The sequence below is a fragment of the Necator americanus genome, chromosome IV (assembly GCF_031761385.1).
Source record: "Necator americanus strain Aroian chromosome IV, whole genome shotgun sequence".
In the NCBI taxonomy this organism is placed as follows: Eukaryota; Metazoa; Nematoda; class Chromadorea; order Rhabditida; family Ancylostomatidae; genus Necator; species Necator americanus.
The window spans coordinates 25,447,398-25,471,699 of NC_087374.1; the positions used below are offsets into that span (position 1 = coordinate 25,447,398).

The 24,302-nt window shown below is 41.4% G+C and overlaps 2 protein-coding genes across 4 annotated transcripts in view; both read left to right on the forward strand.

Annotated features, from left to right (window-relative positions):
* Positions 1-5,351, forward strand: part of RB195_002657 (uncharacterized protein) — a gene marked incomplete at both ends in the record, with an annotated part of 55,215 nt that extends 49,864 nt beyond the window's left edge. For both annotated transcript variants that reach the window (XM_064200016.1, XM_064200015.1), the window contains 4 exons: positions 1,360-1,475; positions 1,570-1,673; positions 1,774-1,867; positions 5,154-5,351. In XM_064200016.1, coding sequence (XP_064055896.1) covers positions 1,360-1,475; positions 1,570-1,673; positions 1,774-1,867; positions 5,154-5,351 — 512 coding nt within the window. The remainder of the gene's footprint in view (positions 1-1,359; positions 1,476-1,569; positions 1,674-1,773; positions 1,868-5,153) is intronic.
* Positions 5,352-15,650: 10,299 nt separating this feature from the next.
* RB195_002659 (uncharacterized protein) lies at positions 15,651-20,118 on the forward strand (the record flags this gene model as incomplete). 2 transcript variants are annotated; one of them, XM_064200021.1, is made up of 4 exons in its annotated part: positions 15,651-15,749; positions 16,792-16,950; positions 19,838-19,966; positions 20,032-20,118. In XM_064200021.1, 4 exons carry the CDS (start codon positions 15,651-15,653, stop codon positions 20,116-20,118), a joined length of 474 nt encoding a protein of 157 aa, XP_064055901.1. The 2 variants fall into 2 exon arrangements, with proteins under 2 accessions (XP_064055901.1, XP_064055902.1); XM_064200020.1 differs by lacking the exons at positions 15,651-15,749; positions 16,792-16,950.
* Positions 20,119-24,302: the final 4,184 nt, after the last annotated feature.

Here is a 24,302-nt window from a genome sequence, read left to right on the forward strand (position 1 = left end):
TATTTATGCTTATTTTGTCTGCGTCTCGGCTTGCTTCCAATTTGTTCGATTCTACGTCGTTCCTCAAACGAGAAAGGGATGCTTCCTATGCAAAATACAAGTTTCGATAGAAGATTTTTGTGTTTTCGAAGTTGGTCCATCAACAGTTAATAAAGCTGAGTCCCACTGCTATTTGGATCGTGTTCTCATCAACTTTCAACTGGTTACCTCCAGTGGAAACTAATGAAAATGACGTTATGGGGCATAAGATATGATGATCGGAAGCATTTGAGTAGCTGACAACCAAGAATCGCCCAGCTAGTCTCGAAACATGTCAAATTAATTCCTTATTGGCAATTATGCGTTGACATCCGCTCATTTGTCATGTTTCGTTTCGCTGCTGACATCGACTAAACAGCAATAAAGGATAATGTGCACGGCGTTGATAAATCCTTGTAGGGATGCGGCTCCGCATTCGACTTGAACTCAGACTCGTTTGAAGTTTATGAATGCGCGTGCAGCTCTGCTAAGGGTAGCAGATGTGTCAAGACAGTGTTGAATCCACCCCAAATAAAGACTTGGTTGGCACTAGGACTGTCTCGTACCAACGATCGATCGTGCAGCCACAGCGGAACCTCTCAACGATTGCCCTTCACCCGCCGCATTTGGACAGCAATAAGTGATAAAAAGTGTGACGTACACGGTGTTGCTCAATCCTTCCCGAAAACACAACTGTGTTCGACATTGAGCCAGAATCTAGAAGTTTTATAAACGCCTAGGTGGCTAATAAAATGTTTTATGGACGCCAACCGAAATGCCACCTCAGTATCTTTAAGGGCAGTACATGAGCGAGATTACACTCAATAACGTCTAGAAATCCAGAAAAAAAGCATGAGATACAGCCTTGGCTATCATTCTCACGTCTTTCGATAGAAAGCGAGGAATTCCTCCGTCGTCATCCAACATTCGTAAACAACTAACGTAACTCAAATGAGCGGCAGAAGCTCCGCAGTTCTCAACCTGCGTAGTCGAAGACGTACTGCGGACTGTCCTACTCCCCGCAATGAGTTGCATCATTGCAGATACCTGTGCAGCTAAGGCTGTTCTACACGTTTTTTTCTGAATTACTAACGCCGTTAATTTTGTGATTTGCTTTCTTAATCCTAGCAAATTTAGTACCTATTTGCTGACGCCGAAGGGATAAATGCCCAGAATCTAGAATCTAAATAATTAGACTAGATGACTTTAGAAACACTTGCACAAACGTAGTGGTGATCTCTTCCAATTGTGCAAAATTGACCAAGTCTGCGACAAGATGCAGAGACGCAGTTACTTTTAACGCCTGTTTTGAAAGTTGTTCCTCTGATGGGTTCTTTTTAGGGAAAATGACTCGAATATCGGACGATGTTTGTCCCCTGAAGGTTGTTCTCAGCTGGCAAAACGCTAAATGTGGGAAAGCACTGGTCCTGCAAGAAAATGACACCGGAGACATTTTGGTAACACTTCAAACATCTTCATTTTAATTTTTTAATCTTTTTTTTAAATTTTTTTTTTCACTTTTAATTTTTGACCTATACAATTCATTTACAGTGGGATGCATTCGAAGTTCCCGAGCTGGATAATTTTCTTAGGATCCTACGAATGGAAGAACAACAATATCAATGGCAAATACGGCAACGATATCATCAGTACAGGTATATCATTGATTTCTTGTCTTTTAAGTGTAGACGAGTAGAGTCGGTCGCAAATAACTTCAGCCTCAGCTGACACAAAACGATAGTTATCTGCTTCCAGGTTTTACGTGGACATGGAACTTCGACGCCGTGGATACGGTCTGGGCGAAGACCTCGGGGAGCCGCCAACCATGTCAGCTCCGCCACCTCCTCCGGTATGCGGAATTTGTGTATTTCATTTGAATTTCAAAACTCTACTTTCGATTAGCCTTATGCTTTTAGATCTGTCTTTCCATTGAATTAGTATCATGACGAGTCTTTTTTACGTTCCAAAACCCTCACGAAGCAACATTCTGCGAGTATTTGTAGTTACTTCCTGACTGGAAGGCCGGGATTTACAATGAAAGGTCTATTAAGTGTGCTGCTGCGTTTTGAAGAAAAACGCGACGATATCGCCGACGGCATGCACGACTGTAATTTTTGGTATAATCACGTAATATGACAAATATATCAAGACGACATGATTAATTTTATTTTGACATACGTTTTTGATTTTCTAGTGCCATGAATACAACGAATTTATGCAACGAATTTTATATTTCTGTAGGACTAACATATGGGAAGTTTTTCCAATTGACATACCTACTTAATCGACGCTCTGAAATTACCGCGCCATCGCATCTTCGCCGAGGTGTGTTGTCCTTGAACATAGCTTTGCGCTACCTTTTCGATCTTCCGTGAGAGCTTGCACAGTATCAATCAATTTGTTGATTGATATTGTTGATCAATTTATTCCATATCCTGCGAAACCTTTCGTCCCGTCTTAACTGCCTGTCCACCCCAAGTGTCCTCAACTCCTTTTTCACCGTCTCAGTCCAGAACTTCCGCTTCCGGTTAGCTGGCTTCTTCCAGCTCGAACCCGGCAAACTACTCAGAACTCGTTGAACAAGGCGATGTGCCGGTCTCCTCAATATTTGATCAAAGAAGCGAAGATGATATACTTTAGCCACTTTCGATGGCGGTGCAAATTGTTCATATATTCCACGTGTCATCCGCCGGTATATTACATCAATTTCTGCGTAAATATCTTCATTGTGGCATACCCTAGAACAAAATTAGCCAAGAAGCCGTCTAAGCAGCTTTCGTTCCGTGCAATCAAACCACTCCGTCACCTTAGATGGTGCTGCTCAATTCTCCGATCCGTACATCATGATAGGGCGAATTGCGGATAGGTAGACATGCAGCTTGACTTCGTTGGTGATGGGGGTCGACCACAGGAATTTAAGGAGTTGAGTGCGGAAACGGCCTTAGCGCATCTTTGCTGAATATCTTTCTGCTGTTGTTCTTCAGCATACAGCTCTGGTAACAGAGCTCATCGACGAGTCCTATCGGTTGTCCGTTCACCTTGATTCCCGTTCGAGATCTCGAAGGAATCTACATCTGCTTGCATTTGTCAGAGGGTGGACGTAATCCATAGGCCGCAGCCAACTTCGATGCTTCGATGCAAGGTTGACGACGTGTTGAAGTTTCGTAGCGCTTTTTGCGAATATAACAACATTGAGCGTACTCAAGATCAGTCAAGGGGCGTCACGATGGTGCTAAGACGATTTCGGCAGGACAAAAATCGACTGTTCTTCGCATGATGTCGTCGATAGCGAAGTTGAACAGGAGGGGTCCTGCCACTGCCCCTTGTCTTACTCCAGTTACCACCTCGAATGGTGTTGTATACCCGGCTGGTATTCGAACATGCAGCAGCTGTTCGTTGATTCATGTCATCAAGCAAGCGAACGAACTTTCCTAGTACTTCATCGGTGTGGAGCGCGTTGAGAAGACGGCCTCAATGGGGAGAGTCAAAAGCGGCTCCAAAGTCCACAAAGCTTATTGCATCTGCTTTGAGTATCGCTCCCAGATTCCGATCACTCTCCTAACGATGAGCACCTGTTGTTTCTTAGCGATGCTAAATAAGTCGGTGCAGGATAATCCGCTCCAAAACCTTGTACATAACACGCAGCAAGGAGATTCCTCGATAATCTTGTGTGGTTCAGGACGGGTAACTTCTAATCCCGTCGTCTCCACCAGATTTTCCATTTTTCATCTCTTGGATACAGACTAGAACCTCCGACTCGGCAGGTGGTTCCTCCTTATCCGCTTATGCCGGTCTATGAACGTACTTGAGTTTATTAGCTGATGGCGCCTGCTGATTCAGCAAGGCTTGGAAGTGATCCCTTCGAAACGGTAGAGGTGCTTTACCGACGGCCTCTCCGTTGCCAGTGTTGAGGACTGGACAACATCTTTTCATCTTGCCTTTTCAGAAGAGGATAGGCTTTCCGCGTTCCCTTATCCTCATTCGCCTTTTCAAACTCCTTTCCATTCGTTAACGCGATTGCAGTTGACGACGCAACTTCCTTATTACACGTTTTTCCTGGTTTTACCAGTCCTGCGGGCGATCAATACAGGATTGTGCGTGAAGCTTTTCTCCACAGTTGCAAACGCAAACTTCTTCAGCGGCAGTAGAACCGGGAGCGCTTTTCTTGTAGCATCCTGGATGCACCATACTCCAACATTCTTCGTCTTTCAGATCTGCCATGTCGATTTTTGGTTGAAGGGGATGTCTTCGGTTTCTCTTGTGGAAACGTATTTTGAAGCCAAAGGGAAATAGATGGTGGTCAGAGTCAGACATCCCTGACAGATCTAGATTTTCGGACCTCTGACTGAGGAATGTTCCTTGTCAGAACGTGTTAAAGGCGTTAAAAAGGTTGAACCCAGCCACGTGAGCTGATAGCGTAGATGATTCCTTTTAAACGTGGAAGCGATGATGAGGCCTGGCCGGGTAGACGTCAACGCATTGAGTTCATCATTGAAGAAGTTCATATTATTGTACTCTGCTATTTTCTTACGTATATGAGCACTTACAATCCAGAATATACGTTTTCTGCGATCCCGGAGTCGTACAAAGAGCACGACGTTGAGCCTAATTGCTCCCCCAGGTTGTTGTAATCGTTCCTCACAGCTCACTGCCTATTATCTCCTCTTCTTTGGCATCGCTACAGTAGATAATGTAGTCTCCGATCTGATAACTGTTTTTACTTGGCAAGTTTCCAAATCAGTTAGAAAGAACTATTCTCACCCTATCATTTCTCCAGTAAAAGTTGGTTCCGAAAGTAGTTTTCCTACTATTTTGCCCTAGTTGTAGTTCTCGAAATAACTCAAGTTATCAAGCCATGACCGGTCACCCTTGAAAATTAGATGAGGAAAAATATAAATGTGAATAGAAGTAAAAGTAAAGTAGAAATAAAATATGTATAAGTACAGAAGTGTAGCATAAGAATAACAAGAAATTCATAGAATAGTAATATAAATACAAAACGAAAATAATGTAATACAAAATAGAAATATAGCTGAGCAATAGTGTTTCTGTGACCTGTTTTCCCATCTTCTAGTCCAATTCTTTTGAATAATTTTTTTCAATAACTGGGTTGCGTGGATTTCCTTTTGTTTTAGTTGGCCGACTACAACGAGTACGGAACTGGTGACAGCATGATAGTCAGTGATGTTTTCCACACAATCCGTGAGGACCAGCTGTTACCGTCAACGCTCCGGTCTAAAGAGGAATCTCCTGTTGGGGAGGTGCACGACCCCACATATGTGAATTTAAGCTTCCTTAGAGCGCAGCAGATGGAACAGTCGACGAGGTTATGAGTGCTTGTAGCAGGGAATCGTTCATGCCTTCGAGTCCAGTGATAACGTGTAGAAGTACTTGTTGTCGTAGTGTGTGGGTATCCGTTGTATGTACATACAAATCGTCTTTACTCCGCTGATTTATGACCAATTTCGCTTACGAAAGCGAAGTGTACACTCGAATTTGCTCACGTTCACCGTTTCCATTTCCTTTCAAACGTCCTCTCATCTCATAGTCGTTCTTCATGTGATTTTTTTCCTTACGGACTTGCGTTGTCGATTTGTGGTGCTCTCTGGTTGTTCTCGAATTTCCATGTTTCACACATGCAAACCTAGCGCATGTCTGTTTATTATTTATTTTATGATGCGCATAAACTGTGATGGAATACAATCAGCTCTTCTTCTCCTCATGACCATAGCGATCTTCATAGTTTCTGCGTTTAACCATGGTAACGAGTTGTTTACTTTGTTTACATGCTGCTAGAAGGAAATTCGTCGTCGACGATTGGCAGTTAGGTTGTTTGTCCTAAGTTTTTGTTGTTTTGCATTGGTTCTGAAAAGAAGTAAAGAAACTGTATGTATATCGAATTTGAATTCTGAACCGAGTCTTGCAACCGATGTCCCCTTCCCATGAGATCTGTTTATTGAGAATTGATTGTAAACAGACACCTGTGTCGACAATGCTTTTAGCGCTGCAATATTGGCATTTCTGTAGATACTCGTCAAATAATTCTACTTCGCCGACAAAAACAGAAATCACTGGCGCATGTTGAGCATGTTTTTATAATTTAAACCAGTATCTAGACCCCAAAGCACCAAAACAATCAAAATCCATTCATTTACTTTTATGATCCCTCCCATCTCCTGAAATACAATACTTGCGAGAAAAAAAGCCCGGAATGTTTGTCACCATGAGAACGAAGGGGATCATAAGTAGTATGCGACGTTCGAGAAGTCCCTCAAATCGCTGCCGCCGTCACATCGGCAAAGATCGTAGACTATGACCTTTTAGAGGATTATGTCCACGATGATCGTACCTCGAAGCTCAGTACGGGTCCATACTTCAAAAGGCGCCAGAAGAATTGTCTGTAAAAAGAGGGATTTTGATGCTTCATCTGAATGCGTCGCTCATCGAGTTGATAGTGACGAATACCTGGGAAGTGTGTGTGTGCCTTTGAAAAAACAGAGACGGAGGTTGTATCTTTTTCTGTCCATGAAGGATGTTAAGATGGCAGAAACGGCACACGTAGAGAAATGAGGTTCATGTATTTCTACACGTGCAGGAGAACTTGACTCAGCTATCAGCACCCTCAAAATGTGCATCATACCTTGAAATATCCATGAAGTGAAAATTGCGAATGACCTTATTTATGCACCATTTTATCCGCTATGTCCTCTAAAATCTCTGGAAAGAATTTTTCAAACAATTCACACCTTGTGCAAATGATTTTAGTTGCTGATTATATGGATGGATGTAAAGATACGTGCGCCGTACCATGTACAGAGCAGCGTCAGATTAGCGTAAGGCAGTACCTTACATTCGTACAGTTTTACGTTCGATACTAGAGAAACTCTAGAAACATTCCAGAGAAGGAACTCAGCGTATTTTAATTTTTGTAATCATGCAAAATGGTTTTACGGTGCAGAACGACTGTCGTGTATTTTCTATAATATTCTTTCGCGGATAAGATTTCATATACGTTTGGTAACCTGAATGGAAAAGATCCATTAAGAAAACACTGTCGGAAGAGCTGAGTACGAGAAGCGCAGTATGCTATTAAAATAACGTCTACGAGTAAACAATTGGCGTTTAATGACGGACGTGAATAGTTTAGATGCACTCCAGCAGCTGCGATCGATGAGGAGTAAACCGCTCGTTTGTAAAACAACTTTTTTTTTCGAAAGAACCATTAGGAGTAGCCCATGTTTAGGAGTCCGCGATTCTATCCCCCATAGACGTTGAGAAAGTGAGCGGCAGAAGGACAGTGTTCGCCATCGACGATCCCTCACAGTCGAGTAATTGACATCGGTGCAGATCTATTTGGGGTACTCGTTCAAGGTTTGATGACAGAAAAAAAGAAAGCAGTTCCCATTTGCAAGTGCTTCGTGCCGAGTATAAATTAGCTTGTAGTAAAGTTCTATAACTAGTTATGTATACATTAAGTTAGAAGCGTAAAAGTTCGACCTTCCTTGAATCTTGGCATAAAGATTGCAACTTTTCGATTGTCAAATGGAAGCAAAACCCACATTTGTTAACAAACTTTCTTAACGCTAACGTTTCGCTGTCGCCGCCTTCGTCAAAGCCTGGAAAATCAGATCATTTGTAATGTATCCTCCCAAATGCCTCATCCAGAACAAGTCATCATACCATAGGATTTTTTTCTTCTTTTTTCTTTTCTTTCCTTTTCTTTTTTAAAATGACTGCAGACGTAAATTTGACGTTCTCTGTTTCATTTTGCTGGTTCACGTGGTTCTCATCGAAAGTGTTTGGATTATCCGAATGAATGTTTCGTTCAAAATATTAGGTCTTCATATAGTTTTATTACTAAGATCCATTTGTCTCGATGCTTGAAAGTACGCTGGGACATCAGTATCAAAAAAGCTGGCCTGTATCCTCAGGTGGTCAGCGATCGGTCACAATCGTTGGATTCCATTTCCACCCAGATCGAAACTGCAATATCATGGAATTCATCGAGATTGTCATTATATGTTAGTTTTCCACGGAACTATAGAATCGCTGTGAATTCAGTAGTTCTATATCACATCGAACAAAAAATCTGTCTTTTTCTATGTCGTTTGTTTTTTTTTTCGCGAAAATGACAAGGACATTATTATTTCTTGGATGCGAAACCCCTAATTGATTTGAAAGTACTTTTGTTTTCGTTCTATCCGGTTGGTTGGTGACACCCGCATCTGGGGCATCCACGCCGGTGGAGCGATTAGGACCGTGTGATTTCTATGCATTGTGCTCGCCATACATTAGTGTACTCGGAATGTATACCAGTGCCTTCACGTTAGCTTTGATTTTTTTTATGCCGCCTGTTTTTGCCCCGACAAGGACATTTTTATTTCTTGGATGCGAAATCCCTGATTGATGGTTCAATAATCAGCATGAAAGTGCACTATTCTAACTTTCTATTTGAGTTTTCTTCCAAGATTCCATCCCTTTTCCTTTCCCACACTGCCATTTAGCGTGAGTTTATATGTTTGACCGTTTAAATTATGAGCAAATTCCTAGGCAACATGTGAAAAGAACTACAAAATTTCATCAATAATTAAAGGGAATGTCTGGCGTTAATCAATCCACGTGGGATGCGCCAAAGCACTCAATCTTAATTCAAAATCGTTTGTGGCTTACAGTGACCCACGGGAGCTAGCGGATGGGTCAAGACAGTGTTTTTATCCTCCCAGACAAGTGTGGTACCAATTTATCGACCACAGAGGGTTGAAAGAACGCACTAAGGCGGAATCGAAACACCGATTGTACGGTCTCGGCGCAAACTCTTACCGACTCCACTACACTCGTCTCTCATTAATGATTACAATATTGTCATCAATATTGCGTTTCCAAAGAATGTTTTCAGCAACTGTAGCCTAATCTAGAACTTGTTTTTTTTTGAACACTTACGTGTTCACAAATTTTAATGCTGTCCGCACAGTTCTCATCTATGGTAAAACCAATGATCGATCGCTATCGAACTCCTGCAGTCATTCCACCCGCCCAACGCAATAACTATTCGTTTTTGTGGATAATAAATTATACTTTAACGCTAACATTCTGCGAGAAATCAAAGATCCAAGTCAAAATCAAATCGTCACCGTGACGGGAATTATCTCTGGTTCATTCTAGTTCACGAAAACATCAGTTTTCCATGAGAATGAGGACTTCACATATCCGAACATTAGCTGATCATAGTTTCGATGCGAGTTCTCAACCGGGTACCAACAACAACTCAAGCCTCCGGTTCTTCCTATGTAGAACCTCTTTCTAGGTAGAATTTGTACCGAACCGGTTTTAGTATAATCTCAGTTATGTTGTTTTAATTTTAATAATTTGAATGATATCTTTAACTTTCTTTTTTGAGAGTTGACGGCGACCTTAGGATTTTTTTGCCACTCATCGAACCTGTCTCTGCCAACGAGTCTCTCCGATTATTGTAATTGATGAAACAAAAAAATTAGGTCGCTAGATTTTGCTTATGGTATCTTCCAGAAAATCAACGTATAGGCAGGTCGATGCGCCGGTAAAAGTCTGATAGGTGCGCAGTGAATCTCAGGAAAGTACACAGCCTAGGCCAATGAAGATGGCAAAGATTGAAATGTTGAAGGTGGTCAACAAAAAATCCGTCAAAAAGCAATTATATTCAAGCAAAATTCATTCCTTAACAGTAAACATGTCCCAAATAAAAATTCGACTTTTATTCTATAGACTTCACCTACTATGTTGGAATAAAGGGAGGGAATTAAGCCATATTTTTCTACAACACCTTAAAAGTTCTAGTGTATAGTTTCGTTATTAGAAGGTACTATATGGCGCACTTACACCGAAGGAGGGGCCAAAAAGCGAAAGCGAATGCGGTGTACGGGTGTTTTGAGTGCGTTACTAAAATTAAACCTTGTAAATTTCTTGACAGAATTGATTGATGAATGTTAAAATGTGGATAGAATTGTGATTCCTTTCAATTCTGGAAAATTTGTGTATCAATATAAGTAAACATGTTCTTTTCTCTGTGTCACATTTTCTTTTCATAAAATCGAAGAACTGTTTATTGCGAATGTTCTTGTGCGCGTCACAGGTAGTTATGGAACACTTTATATCCTTACTTTTCAATTAAGTGCGTCAGGCCACATATTCCACCTATGAAGTGGAAGAAATCAAGATTCCTTAAGAGCCCAGAGAACGCTCAAGTATTTTGGAATCGATGAAAACGATTGAAATCGGAAAGATTCGCTCATTTATTATTACGGTTTACTCCCAACGAATATGATAGAATTTTGTCTTTGTCCAGACCTTGCTGCCTCTATGAACCATCAGAGAAGAACTTTATCCCATTCGAACTGAGAGTTGATTTCGAGGTGACACTTAATGAAAACTGGAAGCATGGCCAGCTTTTCACAGGATTTTACGAACCCTTTTCAGTTTACATATCTACCTGCAAAAACTCACATGTAATTAGCGTTCATGCTATTTTTTGTACATTTCAAAAATAATTAAAAGCAAGCTTCGCTGACAAATATAATACAGTCGTCGATTTTTCGAAAATGTTCTGATTCAGACAAAATGTTTTCTCTTTTTTTGTATACCGTCGGTTTATGCGTATAAATGAATAAATAAAAGTCGATGTGGTCTTAGTTCCCAGGACTGCTGTTGTACGTCTCTTCTCCTCAAATACATAGGGAAAACGGTCGAAGAGCATCATACAGACTCGGAGTCACTTGGAATTCCTGGATATACAAATAGTACAAAAAGTCGGGGTCTAAACGACCTAAAGCACGGTGCTGTTCCGTAAACGACTGCGCTGGAAGAGGCGTGGTGAAGTATAGCGGTTGGGATCGTGTAGGGACTGCTAGCACCACCCCACCACCCCGTGATGGTCCCACCTGGATTCAAACTGTTGTCTCGAGCGCGGCCGCTTACGCAACTTCACCGAGCTCCCATGTCCTTTTAACACTTCAATAGCTGCTCACCTTCAAACATTTGTTGTTGTGTTCAATATTTTTTCTCTGTCAAAACGATCACATTTCTTGAATCCCTTTGTTTTCGTCACTGGTTTTTTTCTTCCTTACGAAATTTTCCCTTCACTTCTGACATTAAAAAAGAAGAAATTGAAAAAAAACTGAAAAATTAGCGGAAGCAAATGGTAAGGCTGAATAGCTATGACTAGAGAAGATTATGAAGATGATAAAATGAAATGGTAGAACTTACTTAGTTTTTTTGCTCTTCTTAAACAAAGTGAAAAGGCTTATTTTTTGTTCATTTGCTTGAGCTGCAGCCGAGATTGGCACTGATCTTTCTTTATTAAAGGCAACATACCACGAATCTGTGGTGGTACGGATTTCAGGTAGAGTAATCGTATACGGGACAGTAGATTATGTAGGGGGGGGGGGGGTGATTCCGTCCATTTCTTCCTAATAAAATATAATATAATATTAATGTATAATATAAAAACAGCCCGGAAGATGTGGCACGTGCACAACGCTGCCGCGCTCCAATCGAACTCCTTGTGTAAAATAGCGCGCCAGAACGCCCGAAGCCGTATCGTTCGGGCCGTTTTTTACGGCAATTAGAAAGGAATGGAGGGAATCACCCTTCTCTCCATAATCTACAATCCCGTATACGAATACTCCGCCTGAAATCCGAACCACCTCAGATTCGTGGGGTGATGCCTTTAACTAACAGGGAACGTTTCGGCGCTATTGCCCTCGTCAGAACCTCGAAAACCAAAGTCGTCAGCGACCTATCCTCTCAAGTGCCTTATCACTCTACAGGAAGCATTCATACGATAGGCAAAGTCGAAGAACAACAGATCGGCTAGTGCTTACCTCATTTTCTAACTGTGGTAACGTAACCGACCACCAACAACCATAAATCACGAGAATTTATTTTCTTATGCTAATTTTCAAGCAGCAGATTTGGAGGAGAAGCCTATTTACACTGAATCTGACAAGAACTGAGTGGATAGATTCCACTATAAGGATGGCGTTGCCAAACGTTCATCGCGAATGCGTTTCTTTTGCGAAGCTGGATTGATGCACGTTCTGCCTTGGTTATAAACCATAAAACCAATATCACGTGGGCAAAACAGACGCCATCAACACATTCAGCATATTGTCTTGCAAGCAAAAGTCTCACTGGCGTCGTTGTGTCGTCTGGTTCTGCTCAAGACAAACTCCTAGGCCTGATCTGGAACCGGTTTTCTCCTCGTAACTGCCTCAGCCTCAGTTTAATCGTTACGCTGTACTCGAATTCCCAAACCCCCCAACACCTTGACCTTATTCCCGATAACGTTCGTTTCAACTTTTATACCAAGCTTATCTTTGTATAAATAAACATTTCCCCAATTCTTCCAATTTTCAACTGGTGTGCCTGGCTTTTATTCTGAATCATTCAGCAAACGCTGATAGAAGTATGTCAAAACTTCTAAACATATGTGCTTTCAATGTTCTTCTTTTCAAATTGGAATTTTTAGTCATACAGTTGATATTAGCAGGTTCAGACAACAGAAGAACACCATAATATGACTTCTATCCGCATAATTCCTGATTTTTTGCTAGTTTATGTCTTTTGAAATATTTAAAATTGAGAAGAATAGAGAATAGACTAATGCGAATTATTTTCACCTATGGATGTGAGCATCATTCGATTCTCTTCATATTTTTGCTAATTCATAGGTACTTACCCACGCGACGGCGCTCCTGTGGATTTTTTTTATGCATGCACAGTTCCAAATCAGTTTGGTAGAAGTGAATTCCGAAAACAAAAGTAGGCAGTTTCTTTGAAATTCCTAATAACAGCTTCAATCTTTTGTCGAATTGAAATGGTTAGTATAAACTTTTACCTGAAACGATGCTCTCTAGGTGCTAATAACTCCTGGATTGGTGTGATAATATGCAAAATCTGCATGGGCACCTAAGTGATCCATGACAACACGTGAGTCAGAACGACTGTTCCGCTCGCTTTCCTTTCTGTCGTGTCTGAGGTGTGTTTGCTTATCCTCACTGACCACGGTGTGTCGTCCCGGCCGTTCAACTCACCTCCTCCTCCTCCACATGCACTCGTTCATTTGCTGCGTTATGCACGTTTTTGCCGTACTACGCACTGAACCAGTGACTTCTTTATGATTCTCGGGGGAGGGAAGATGCATCTCAGACTCGCGGTGACCTCGCACATTTTCTTTCCTAGACAGTCTAGCACACATCTATATAATTTTACGTTCTCGTACATGTTCACACAGCTGTACGCCACAAAAAATAGGGCGGAGAAAATCATCAGAGTTCATTTCACCCTTATTTATTTTGGTTTCCATTGTATTGTAATGTTGTCCATTGAAGATAAGGAATTTCCCAAATCTATGCTCCCGAATAAACCTTCATCATATTAAATCAATTTTATGTGATGATGACATAAGAATTGATAAGAGCTCCGTTTTCGCTGATTTCTACAAAAACTTTGTGAACCAATCATCGCATTTCAAATTTTTCTATAGTCACTGGAAGTTATTTTAAAAAGATTGTTTTTTGTCACTGAGTTGGTACACTGCACACATCACCCTAAGGTGAAAAACATCGGGAATTTAGATGCAAGATTCACCTTTTCTGTTTGTTTACAGCTATGATGTTTATCTAGACGATCTAACTGGTTTGGTTCCCCAGACGAAGCTGTGTAGAGGAGGGTAGGAGAAAACGGGATTTTCCACTTCTATGGGCAGTGACATATGTATGATAGTAGTTGAAAATTATTTTCTTTTTGCATTGCTTCTCTTGATTTCGAGTGAGCATTGTACGCAACAGTATACGTCCCATTTTACCTTCTACCGTTTACTCTATACTTTATTTTCCTGCTTTTCAAAAAAATTGAGAAAATTGAATTTTGCGGCTATGATCCTTTAACGGTGAGCAAAGTAAGTTGAGAGAAGAAAAGAGGGATGCGGGGTTTTTCCTCAAACATTCTGAGTTTAGGCTAAGCATCGCAATAGCGTTATTTTAGTTGAATATCACAATTCATGTCACAAAAAGGACGGCGATGAACACAAAAATTCCCCGCTGCTTCCCTCGGTTTTCTGACTAGTAACAGAGCGTTTTCGTCCGAAAATCCACATGCAGGACATGCACGTTTAACTCCCAGGTCGATTGCTGCGTTTAATCTTTACGAACATGAGAATTATGTAAGAGAGATGATATGCATTTATAAGCAGCCCCTTCTATACAATCAATCACTGTCGGTCTCAGCAGGTTTCAGCGATTTGAACCGGAATCCGACGCGAAAAGGAAGTGAAGCGTGATTTGTTCTACTTCATGATTCCCTCTTTTAGAGCAAGCAAATATCGCAATTTTCTCGGTATTCAAACTTTTGCGAAACTTTCATCTAAGAATTTCTCCTAAGTTACTGTTCAGTCGGCATTTCATAGGTCTGTAGTAAAAAGTATTCTTTTCTTCGTGTTTTCCCTTGCGCAGCATATTTTTTTCCTTTCAGAATACCTGACTCGCTTTTTTAACTTCTTTTTTCCACTTACTTTCTGCTGGTTTGATTCTTTCCGATTAACTTTTGAAAATTCTTGATGGGTGACGCTGTTCGTCCAATAATTGGAGATCGTAAATCAATTTCTGACCTATATATTGATGGATTTATGGATGAGATTTTCTTCAATCAAATCCTGGTTACACCGTTGTCGACACTGCTATTCTTGATCAACGATGAACGCATGCGCTTATTGCAACATTCCTTCAACATTTCAGTTTCAATGGTGTCCGCGCAGCGAATTATCAATTAAGACGATGAATTCCACTAAAGACCTTGTTTTGCGAGTACGAAGACGGTTAATGTTGCTAAATTTTCTAACCTTCCCTCGCGTTTTGCACGTTTTCGCAATATTTATATCAAATGCGACAAGAGACGACGTTGGAGGGAGAATGGGATCAGTAGAGAGGGGAAGGAACAGCAGAGAATAAATTAGCACATACAGTACCTTCGACGGTAGCTCCGCACTCGGCTCGCGCCCCGTTTGTGACAGATGTCGGTGTTGGAGACGCTCGTCGTCGCTCGCCACAACCTGTCCGAGCAGAACTCCGTTTATAATCGTCAATTTCGACCAAAGTGCTACACACCCATGTGAATACGTCGTCGCGCGGCCCTTCTGCAAACACCGTTTTAAGCTCACCCAGTGCGGACTGTAATCCGCCCGGGTCTTTCTACAAAAATAGAGGATGAGGTGTCTAGCGTTAATCAATCCGCTCTGGATGTGCCATCCTATTCAATTCAAAATCGTTTGAGGTTTACGAACGCGTGTATCTAGCCTATAATGACTTGCGAGGCCAGCCAATGTATCAAGTCAGTGCTTTTATCCTCGACGACCACCCTCCGGAGGGTGAAAGGCTTGGTTGGCACTAGGACGGTTTCGAAACATCGATCGTTCAGTCTGATCCTCTTACCCGCCCACAGCCTTTTTTTAAAAAAAGCAGTAATTTCCCCTAACTGTCTTGGTGCTCGTCGATACTTGTGCTCGGCAGCTCGAAAATATACACTTTAGCACCTCAAAGTCCGAAGATTAAAGGCAGCATCAGTCATCTGACGCGGTCAGGGAATTCGCAGGAAAGCAGGGGATGGGGTTGCAAATTGCGGGATCCGAGGTGGTTCGTTCATCTCCGCCAGTCGTCACGAAAAACGGCGTGGGGACCGCCTTGCTTACACCCTATTCTTTGGTAGGTTAGAACACTCTTTTATGTACACGTTCTGGTCTCCTCGGCACCCTATTCTTTGGTTTTACTTGAATAAGCTGGTGAGAAGGCATCACTGATCCTCGATCGTTCGCACGTGGATGCGGCGCGTGCAAAAGGGTGGCGCGTTGCAACTGAAATCGTCCTAAAAAAAACGCCGTCTTTCGTGCAGTTTTTTTGCGAAGATTAGGAAACGATGAAAGGAACCGCGCTTGGCTCCACAGTCCACTGTCTCAACTCTTCGCCTGTGGGTTCCGCACCACGTAAGACTCGCGGTACGCCGCCTTTAAACATGCACGCTCGTTGTCCATGAATGTTACTCCAGAGGTCCAACAACTCCAACAACCGGTCATCGATCATTTATCACAAACTTGAGCATTTAATCATGAGCGGGGAAAGAGGAAGCGAAAGTTATCAGTGTCTGATCAAAGGGGACTCCAACACACCGAGGAATGTACTCCCTATGCGCAGAAAGTGAGACGGGAGGATAGTGGAGCAATGAAAATGTCATGTCAATCTTTCAGCAAGCACCATGTAAGTAGCTTTCTGTATATTCCTCTCAATTCGTTGACCAAAGTACATGGAATCGGCAGAAACTCTGCTGTGGTCGTTGTTCACAGACCGATTCGGGAGACCTTTTTCTGCAGCTATCGAATTTTTCTAGGATTTTCACTTTGAATGAGGCCCAGAGATTTTGGTATCGGTCGAGAACCTCTGTCAATTCTTCATATTTTTGCTATGCGTCCATTTAGATCAGCGCTCAGATAAAATGTCAGATAAAATAGTTCTTCCCTAAACAGTCCCCAGATGCCCTGTCACGATTATGCCTGGTTCATGGTCAAAAGAAATTTTATCGTGGGATGCTGTTTCACAGAGTACCCATAAAAACTGCTAAAGTGCATTTGCGATAACGCAGGAACAGCGTAGAGCAGAAATTTATGAAAATTTCTGGGAGAAGTAACGTTTATTTCGGCGTCGTTGCCTTCTCCAGAACGTGGAGCAATGAATACACTGTTTACCTCTGAAGAACCATATCGACATCGACGTTAACAAAAAGCTCAAAACCAGCATCGGTGAAGCATTGGGTCATATTAACGTTTGTCCTAACGGTCGGCAAGCAGTGATGGTAGCGGGCTCGAAAGTTAAAGATGCAGAGGAAGAAATGCGAAGACTACCTCCATTTGAGGTAGTGGGTCGAAACTTGCTGAGTCCCTAATACAGATGATGTCACGATGATGTCATGAAGATCGCTTGCTGTCACGCCTGGTAGAGAAGCTGCGGGCAGAATTTTGTGCTCGCATGGTTGAATCGACAGTGTCCAACGGAAACTCTTTTAAAGTCAGTTCCCGCTCTCAAAATCCACAACATACGCAGACCATCTCGTCCTTACAAGATGCTTGAGCAGATGTCAAAAACCAAATATTGTGGGACAAAAAGGAGGGAGATGAACTTAAAACAAAACTTTTCGAGGGAATTCGCCAATAAAATAGGTGACTTGCTCGCTATCAGGAATAACCAGAGGAATTTTCAGCCTGATAGCCGGCTCTGGGATCGTCGACATCATCGCTTGGATTGCAGCAGGAACACAGATATACCGTGTTCGATAGTTTTTCCTCCAATTTGGGAAGACGAACATGGTTAGTACGTACTATCCCGCGCACGACTTTTGTAGTAAGGGCGGTACTTTTGCAGATTCACTGTCGCTCACAGTCGCTTTTTGAATTATTCAAACGATAACTGTTGTTGATAAAGGAAAATGTTGCCAGATAGAACTCATCGAGATGTTTAGGAAATATGCTCTACAGTACAGTAGAATTTGTTTCCATAAAACGATGTTTAGCAGCAAAAAACCATTGGTGTTGAGTTGATGCTGAAACGAGATCATCTCATCTATTTCTCATGTTATTCATTGAAAATATGGATCTACCGCCTATTTTCTAAGTCCCGTTCTTACCCAGGGCACAGTTGTATTCTCAGGATACAATTAAGGCCGGCAGCACATGCAAGTAATTGTTTACTGCTAAATACCGTTCAATAGAAATGAGATCTAACAAAGAATTCCATATTTTTGCACACGTTTTTGCGCACGACATATTTTTGCAGGCAACCCGATGAGTGTAATCTGGTGGTGCTCTTCCTTTATTGAATAGTCATCGTTCAAGGAGTTCAAACAAAGGCGAACACGAAAATATTTGCGGACAAACCGTATCTAAGGGAAAGTCCGTGCGCAGTATTTTAGACTTCCATGCGCATACTTCCCGTGGAATAACTACCGAGAACGGAAGCCTCTCAAAGGAAAGAAGCAAAGGACGCTCTTTCCACTTGAAACAATAGGGAGGTCTTTGAAGACATTGTATCACAAAACTGGCGTGGTACGGAAATCTGTGCGAAAATATGGAGCTCGGAGTGTAGATTGCGAGTATGGGCATGGTCCCACTCAATTCTCCTTAATCGTCCTGAAAAACTACGCGAGAACGGCGTTTGTTCCTAGAAGGTGCGTTAGAACGTACTCCTTGCCCACTCTCGGCAGCCTATTCATTGGTAGACTGCATTGATCATCGACCGCTCGCTCGTGAATGCTGCGCGTGAACGTATCCACGAGATCCAGAACGGTGGAGTGTTTTCACGTACTTCGTAGGAACAGACGCCATTTCCCACGTCTTCCACCGGGAAAGAGATAAGAGGAATTGAGTGGGCCAACGCTCATAATCGTAATCTACACCCTGAACTCTATATTTTCCAACAGGTTTTCCAGCTACGTCAACTTCGTGATACGATCTGTTTAAGTGCAACCTAGCAAATTTCTCACTAACTTCTGACTCACCCTTCGTCCCACACCTTTCAGCTCAACAGATCACTCGCAAAGTATTTTTAGTGCCTTCTTTTCAAAAACAGCAGTGGCCTGTTTGTGAAAGTCGTGTTGGATTCGTATTCCTTATTGAGAGACCTCTTTGAGTAACTATTACATTCCCATGGACGTCAAGAAGATTTTCATATAGTTTTTGTTTTATATGCACAAGATAGGGATATGACTAGATTCAAATGAATATTCGCTGATGCGTTGCAACTAATTTAAACATGGATTTAGCTTATCTTATTACCACAATTTTTATTTGTAATATTAAAAAATGTGACAGTCAGATGAGACGGCAAACTTCCTCCAGAAATAAGTTCTAAGCAATCCTCTAGTGTTTTATGTCCCATTAATTTGTCTCAGAATGTGTCGCTTTCCTCATTTTCTTGGAATGTTTCTGCTCACTCAAGAAAGCTGCTTTGTGAACAACCGGTTATTTTGCTTTTGTTGCCTACTTATACATTGTAGTTCAATCCCATTAAATCATTCTTAAACATTGTTTTATCCCATCCACGGGTCAGGCCACGCCTTAGCGCTCAGTTTTCATTCTGTTTGGCATTGATTTATTGCCTCTTTCTGAACTTTTGCAGACGCTTACCTCTTCACGTAAGTGGTTAAATTAAAGATATTTGGCCAAGGAAAAAGAAAACCTGGAATGAACATGAGAAATTTTAAGGTATTGCTGTAGAAGTTCATTAGCACCAACCAGTTTCGTTCAGGTAACCAACACTCCAAAGATTTACTGTCGATTCCTCTCGATTTCTTTACCCGTGGACCTGTAGTTATGTTCACAAAAATTCATATATGCTCCATTTGATATTACCAAAAATGCAAACAAGGAATGTGTATCAGATTCAATCACGAACAGGACAGGAATGATAAACTACTACAGTTTATATTTTTACATCTTACTTTTTTTACATTTCTTTTTTTTTACATTTGCACTTTACATTTTACAGGGGGGGGGGGGGCATTTCCTGAAATTCATGCCAATTTCGTTCTTGTTTCCTTCCACTGCAATTGCGTCCATCGCAATTCAATCATTAAAAAACAGCAATGTTTCGGTCCGCTATATTTTCTTCCCTTTCCTTCTCCTACTTTGTTGTAGATTATACGAATTTGATCTCGTGCCTTCCGTACGTCGTAAAATTTCGAGTGCGGCGTGCGAATTGGATTTAGAGCAGCCAGAAATGTTCGTTCTTGATACGTTTGCATTCAGATGACCATTTGGGACGAAATAACCTCCTTACGACCTGAACACATTCTGCCAGTTTGTTTGTTATTCATCATTTTTTTCATATTCCTAATAGCATGCTTATGTGACTGCTGGAGAGAAAGAAACATAGAGGTTTGTCGACATTTTACTCACCTTGCTCAAAATGTTTCTTAGATTCACTCTTGTTGATCTTTCAGGATTTATCTCTACCAAATCCAACCCCCCATATCACTGTGACCGACGGAAAGACGGGTGAAGAAAAAAAAGTGCCTGCTCAAAATTGAAATGATCTCAGACTTTGTTTGTATGCAAATTAATAAAAACAATACTCATTTCATACATTTACTCTTGTTTGGAAAACTGTACCTCCCTTTTATGGTTATTTTTCTGTCTTTGAGATTCTTAAGTTCATCGGAGTGGTAAACGAAGCTTACTCCAATAGTTCACCAACCCGGATCATGGTTATAGCTAAGATAATTCTTGCGGATATCTTGTTACGTCAGCCGTGATCCATTCTCAGTATCCATTCTGAAGAGAATTTCTTACTCTCTTCCTCTTCTCTCTTTCTCTCTTTCTCACACCTTATTTCCTCTTCAGGTACGCAAAAGTGCAGTTTCAAAATTATGCAAACGGTCGAATATTTTTTCAAAGACATGTTATGTTGCTTTTCGCCTTTTGGGTGGAGGTAAAAGGCTGAGTAAAAAATATGGGAAGATTAATGAGGAGACACAAGGCAACGTAAAGCTTTAGACGTCTTTTCCTCTTCGGATCTGCAAAAGTGGAATTTCAAGAATGTGCAAACGGTCGATCTTTTTTTAAAATGTTCCATGTTTCTTCGTGAAGATAAAATGCTGAGTAAACGATTTTTAAAGACTAACGAAGAGGTAGAAAGTGATAGAAGGCAATGAAAATGCTTGAAATTCAGTTAAACTGAAGAAGAAGTCAGCACACGGGTTTCTCAGAAAAATTCTGGATGGCGGAAGGATGTAATTTATCCGCTCGAGTTCCTCGCCCCTCGGATTCAAAACTTGCTAAAGTGAAACAGTCACTACGAACAAGCAGCAGTTACTGTTACTGTTAGTTACTGAGGAGATTCATCTGATTACATGCAGCAGACCGATTTGCAAAATTTGAAGGGATTAGAATAGAATTAGATTTGAATATTCGTTCTGGTTTTATTCAGCAAAACCATTTTTCAAAAGGGTTCTTCGGATGCTATCTACTCAAAGAAAAGTTCAATTCTGAACCATTCCGATACGGACATTTCAAAATACACTTTTAAGAACTGGTAATTTCAGACAAAAGCTCTTCGCCAATAATTTTACAGATGCGTGATATTTCGTTCACCATCGGAATTTATAGACAAAAATATCGGAAAAGCAAGAGTATTACTGCCCTCAAATCACCAAAGTGTGCTCTTCTCATCACGCACTTATCAGTTACATACCATATGAAGTAGACAATGTTCATCTATTATTTTTTATTTGACCAGTAGAAGTTATAGCGAATTTCTCATCGGGACCCACTACCTGCAGTGGAAAAAGCAGGGGAGACGTTTTCCGAGTATATCATCGTCAGTAAAAACATTCTGCATGATCGAAATCGCTGTTGTATCAGAGTTCTATCCAGGATCGTGCTATCGCTTCTTCCATGAAAATTTTCCTCCACATGGAGGGAAAGAAGGTCACCAAGTTCAGTTTAATTGCACGACCATCATCAACTGGAACTTCTTTGCTTCACCAGGGGCATTTGAGAAGGTATCGCCGGGAAAAAAAGCGATAAAAGAGAAGAGCAGCAGTATTGGCTGAAGCTACGGTGGCGAGAAAAATTCGTCCAATGTTCGCTGCCAGTCGCAAGATGAAAATGACTGTCCTCCAGAATCCAAATGGGACAACCACTGCATCAAGAAGTTGAATTGAGAAAAGAAATCATGATGACACGATCTCATCTAGGATATTTACTTACTGTCACTATCGAGAGTGCAGTGCGAAAGCTGGAATGGGAAGACATAAGAGTGAAAGTTGATAGTCGGCAGCTACTCCATCTGCAGTTCGCTGATGACTCGTTCTGATAACATCTAGCATCAACCAAGCAGAACGACTGTTTCCCAACTTCGAAGAAACATGCAGGAATCGGTCTTCGGGTGAATCTGTTTTTGCGCTCAATGAAACGAATATATCCGAATGCACCAGCTACGTTTACGAGGGTCGGGAAATGAAGAAAGACCTGATCCGTGAGCTGGGCATAAAAAAGCAAAGAAAAAAGAAAACGAGGCTCGGGAGGCGTATAGGAGTATCAAGAATGAAGTACGTTTGAGAAGGCCATAAACCTCCTTAACACTGATGTATCTCCTGTTTCTGTTTAAAGTCATTGAACGCTCAGTCGAAAGACTGATGCTAGAAATATCCCGCTTCACAGAAGTCATAAAGAGGGTTTAAAGTTCTGCTTAATTTGGGAAGTTAGAGATGCTGCTTAATTTGCCAAGGAAAGTGAAATAAGGTGCGACGGAAACGGACACATTTCGTTGACAACCGCTGGACCAAAGCTGTGAGCGACAAAAAAAGGGACGGCGTTAAAAAAAATTCACCTGTATATACGGATAGTGGGACCAAGACAGCCCAAAAGTTCCGAGCCTCGCGGGCTCTGCGGTTTTGATGGTTATTGAGCGCACTGTTGTGAATAGTCAAGGAATTTGACTATTCACAACAGTGCGTTTTCTCCTCTACTTTTGTGATTCTCTCAAAGTCTAAGTGGAAGAATACAAAGAAAAGAGAACTCTAAATTTTTCCCATCCAAATTCCAAAAAAAGAAGAGCTTGCAAAAAAACAACTGCACGACTGTTTTGCAGCGTAAACATTCTCCTCTGAAATGGTACATAAAATAATCCTCTTGGTCCTCTTATCACGAAGTTATTTCCACTCTCCCCGACCTAACAATGTAGACAGAATTTTGCCAGCTTTTTTGGCCTCTAAATCCTGCTTGATCCACGTTAAACTGCTGAAAACTACTTGAACCTTGATTTTTTTTAGGAATAGTTTTCAAGTTTCTATGTTTTTTGCAAAAATTTAGCTGTGGGTTTTGAACCAGCATGGACCCACTGCGAAATAGCCAACACATTGTTCATTTTCAAAACAGAATATTGATTCTTGCATGCTAGTGTCGTACACCTAAAATTTAATTTAATATTTTATAATGTATGTGATTACTTAGTATCATTTAATGTAATACTCTGTAATGAATGTAATTATTTAATACTACGTAATATTTTCCCCTGATTATCTGTCCTCCATTCACCACTGCCCACCACATACTCCTTCACGACCCCCTCCTCTTACGACCCCTTTGCTTTAAGACTCCCGATAGGAAAATCCCATCACACGCTTGACCGCGCATAGTAGTGATCCTTTATCACTGCGCTACAACTGCACTGCACCTGTAGTACACTAGGACAGGAGTAATTCACTAAAACTAAGTCATTTTATAGTCGACTAAAGTTGCGCTGAACACTGGTCCCCTCAGCAGTAGAAGTGAGATTAGAAAAAATTTCATCTACGCTTGTTGGTAGTAATGGGATCTTCAACATTGTTTCGCATTGTCCCAAACGAAATACAAAAATACTTTTTGAGTACTCGTCGTTTTTGAATCCAAGCGCACATTTCGCTGACGAATTGCTCATTTCTTCGGGTGACGTTTTTGAGTCGAAGTGCATATTTTTTAAGGTGTATATGCTGCAAATCACCAGTGCAGTTCTTGAATGCATCAGAATATTTTTGCTACTTTCCCCGCTCTTACATAACTACTATTTGACATTATTAACGCGTTGACATGATAGAGCCAATTCCTGTGGATAAGCTCTCGACTGCACTAACAAGTGGTCTTCGCCGCCTTTGCATTGATTTCCACCTCCACTGGATTTCGTTTCCTTCTTGTCTTATTTGAGAAATCTTCATGAATACCTCGCAATTCGTTCGTCGATAGAATTTGCCGTGGTCTTCAAAATGTTCGTAAGGATTGACGCCCCAAAAAAAAAACCGAGCCGTGGGAAACAAAGGTTATCTTGGAAATCTAATATGGACGATGCCGCGTAACCGATCCTAGATAGATACTTGCAGTTGCAGTTTATTTTAAACGAAAGACTTTCAAGGAAATTATGGAGAAGGAATAGGTCTGACCTGTGAACCCTTGTTAATAAACCTTATTAATTTAAAGGCATCACTCCACGAATCTGAGGTGGTACGGATTTCAGGTGGAGTATTCTTATAAAGGATAGTAAATTATGGGGAGGAGGGTGCCTAATTCGAGCCTTCCGGCGCGCTATTTTCTACAAGGAGTCCGATTGGAGCGCGCCAGCCTTTTGCGGCGCCGCATCTTCCGGGCCGTTTTTTACGGTAATTAGGAAGAAATGGACGGAATCACCCTCCTCTCCATAATTTCCGTACCACCCCAGATTCGTGGGGTGATGCGTTTA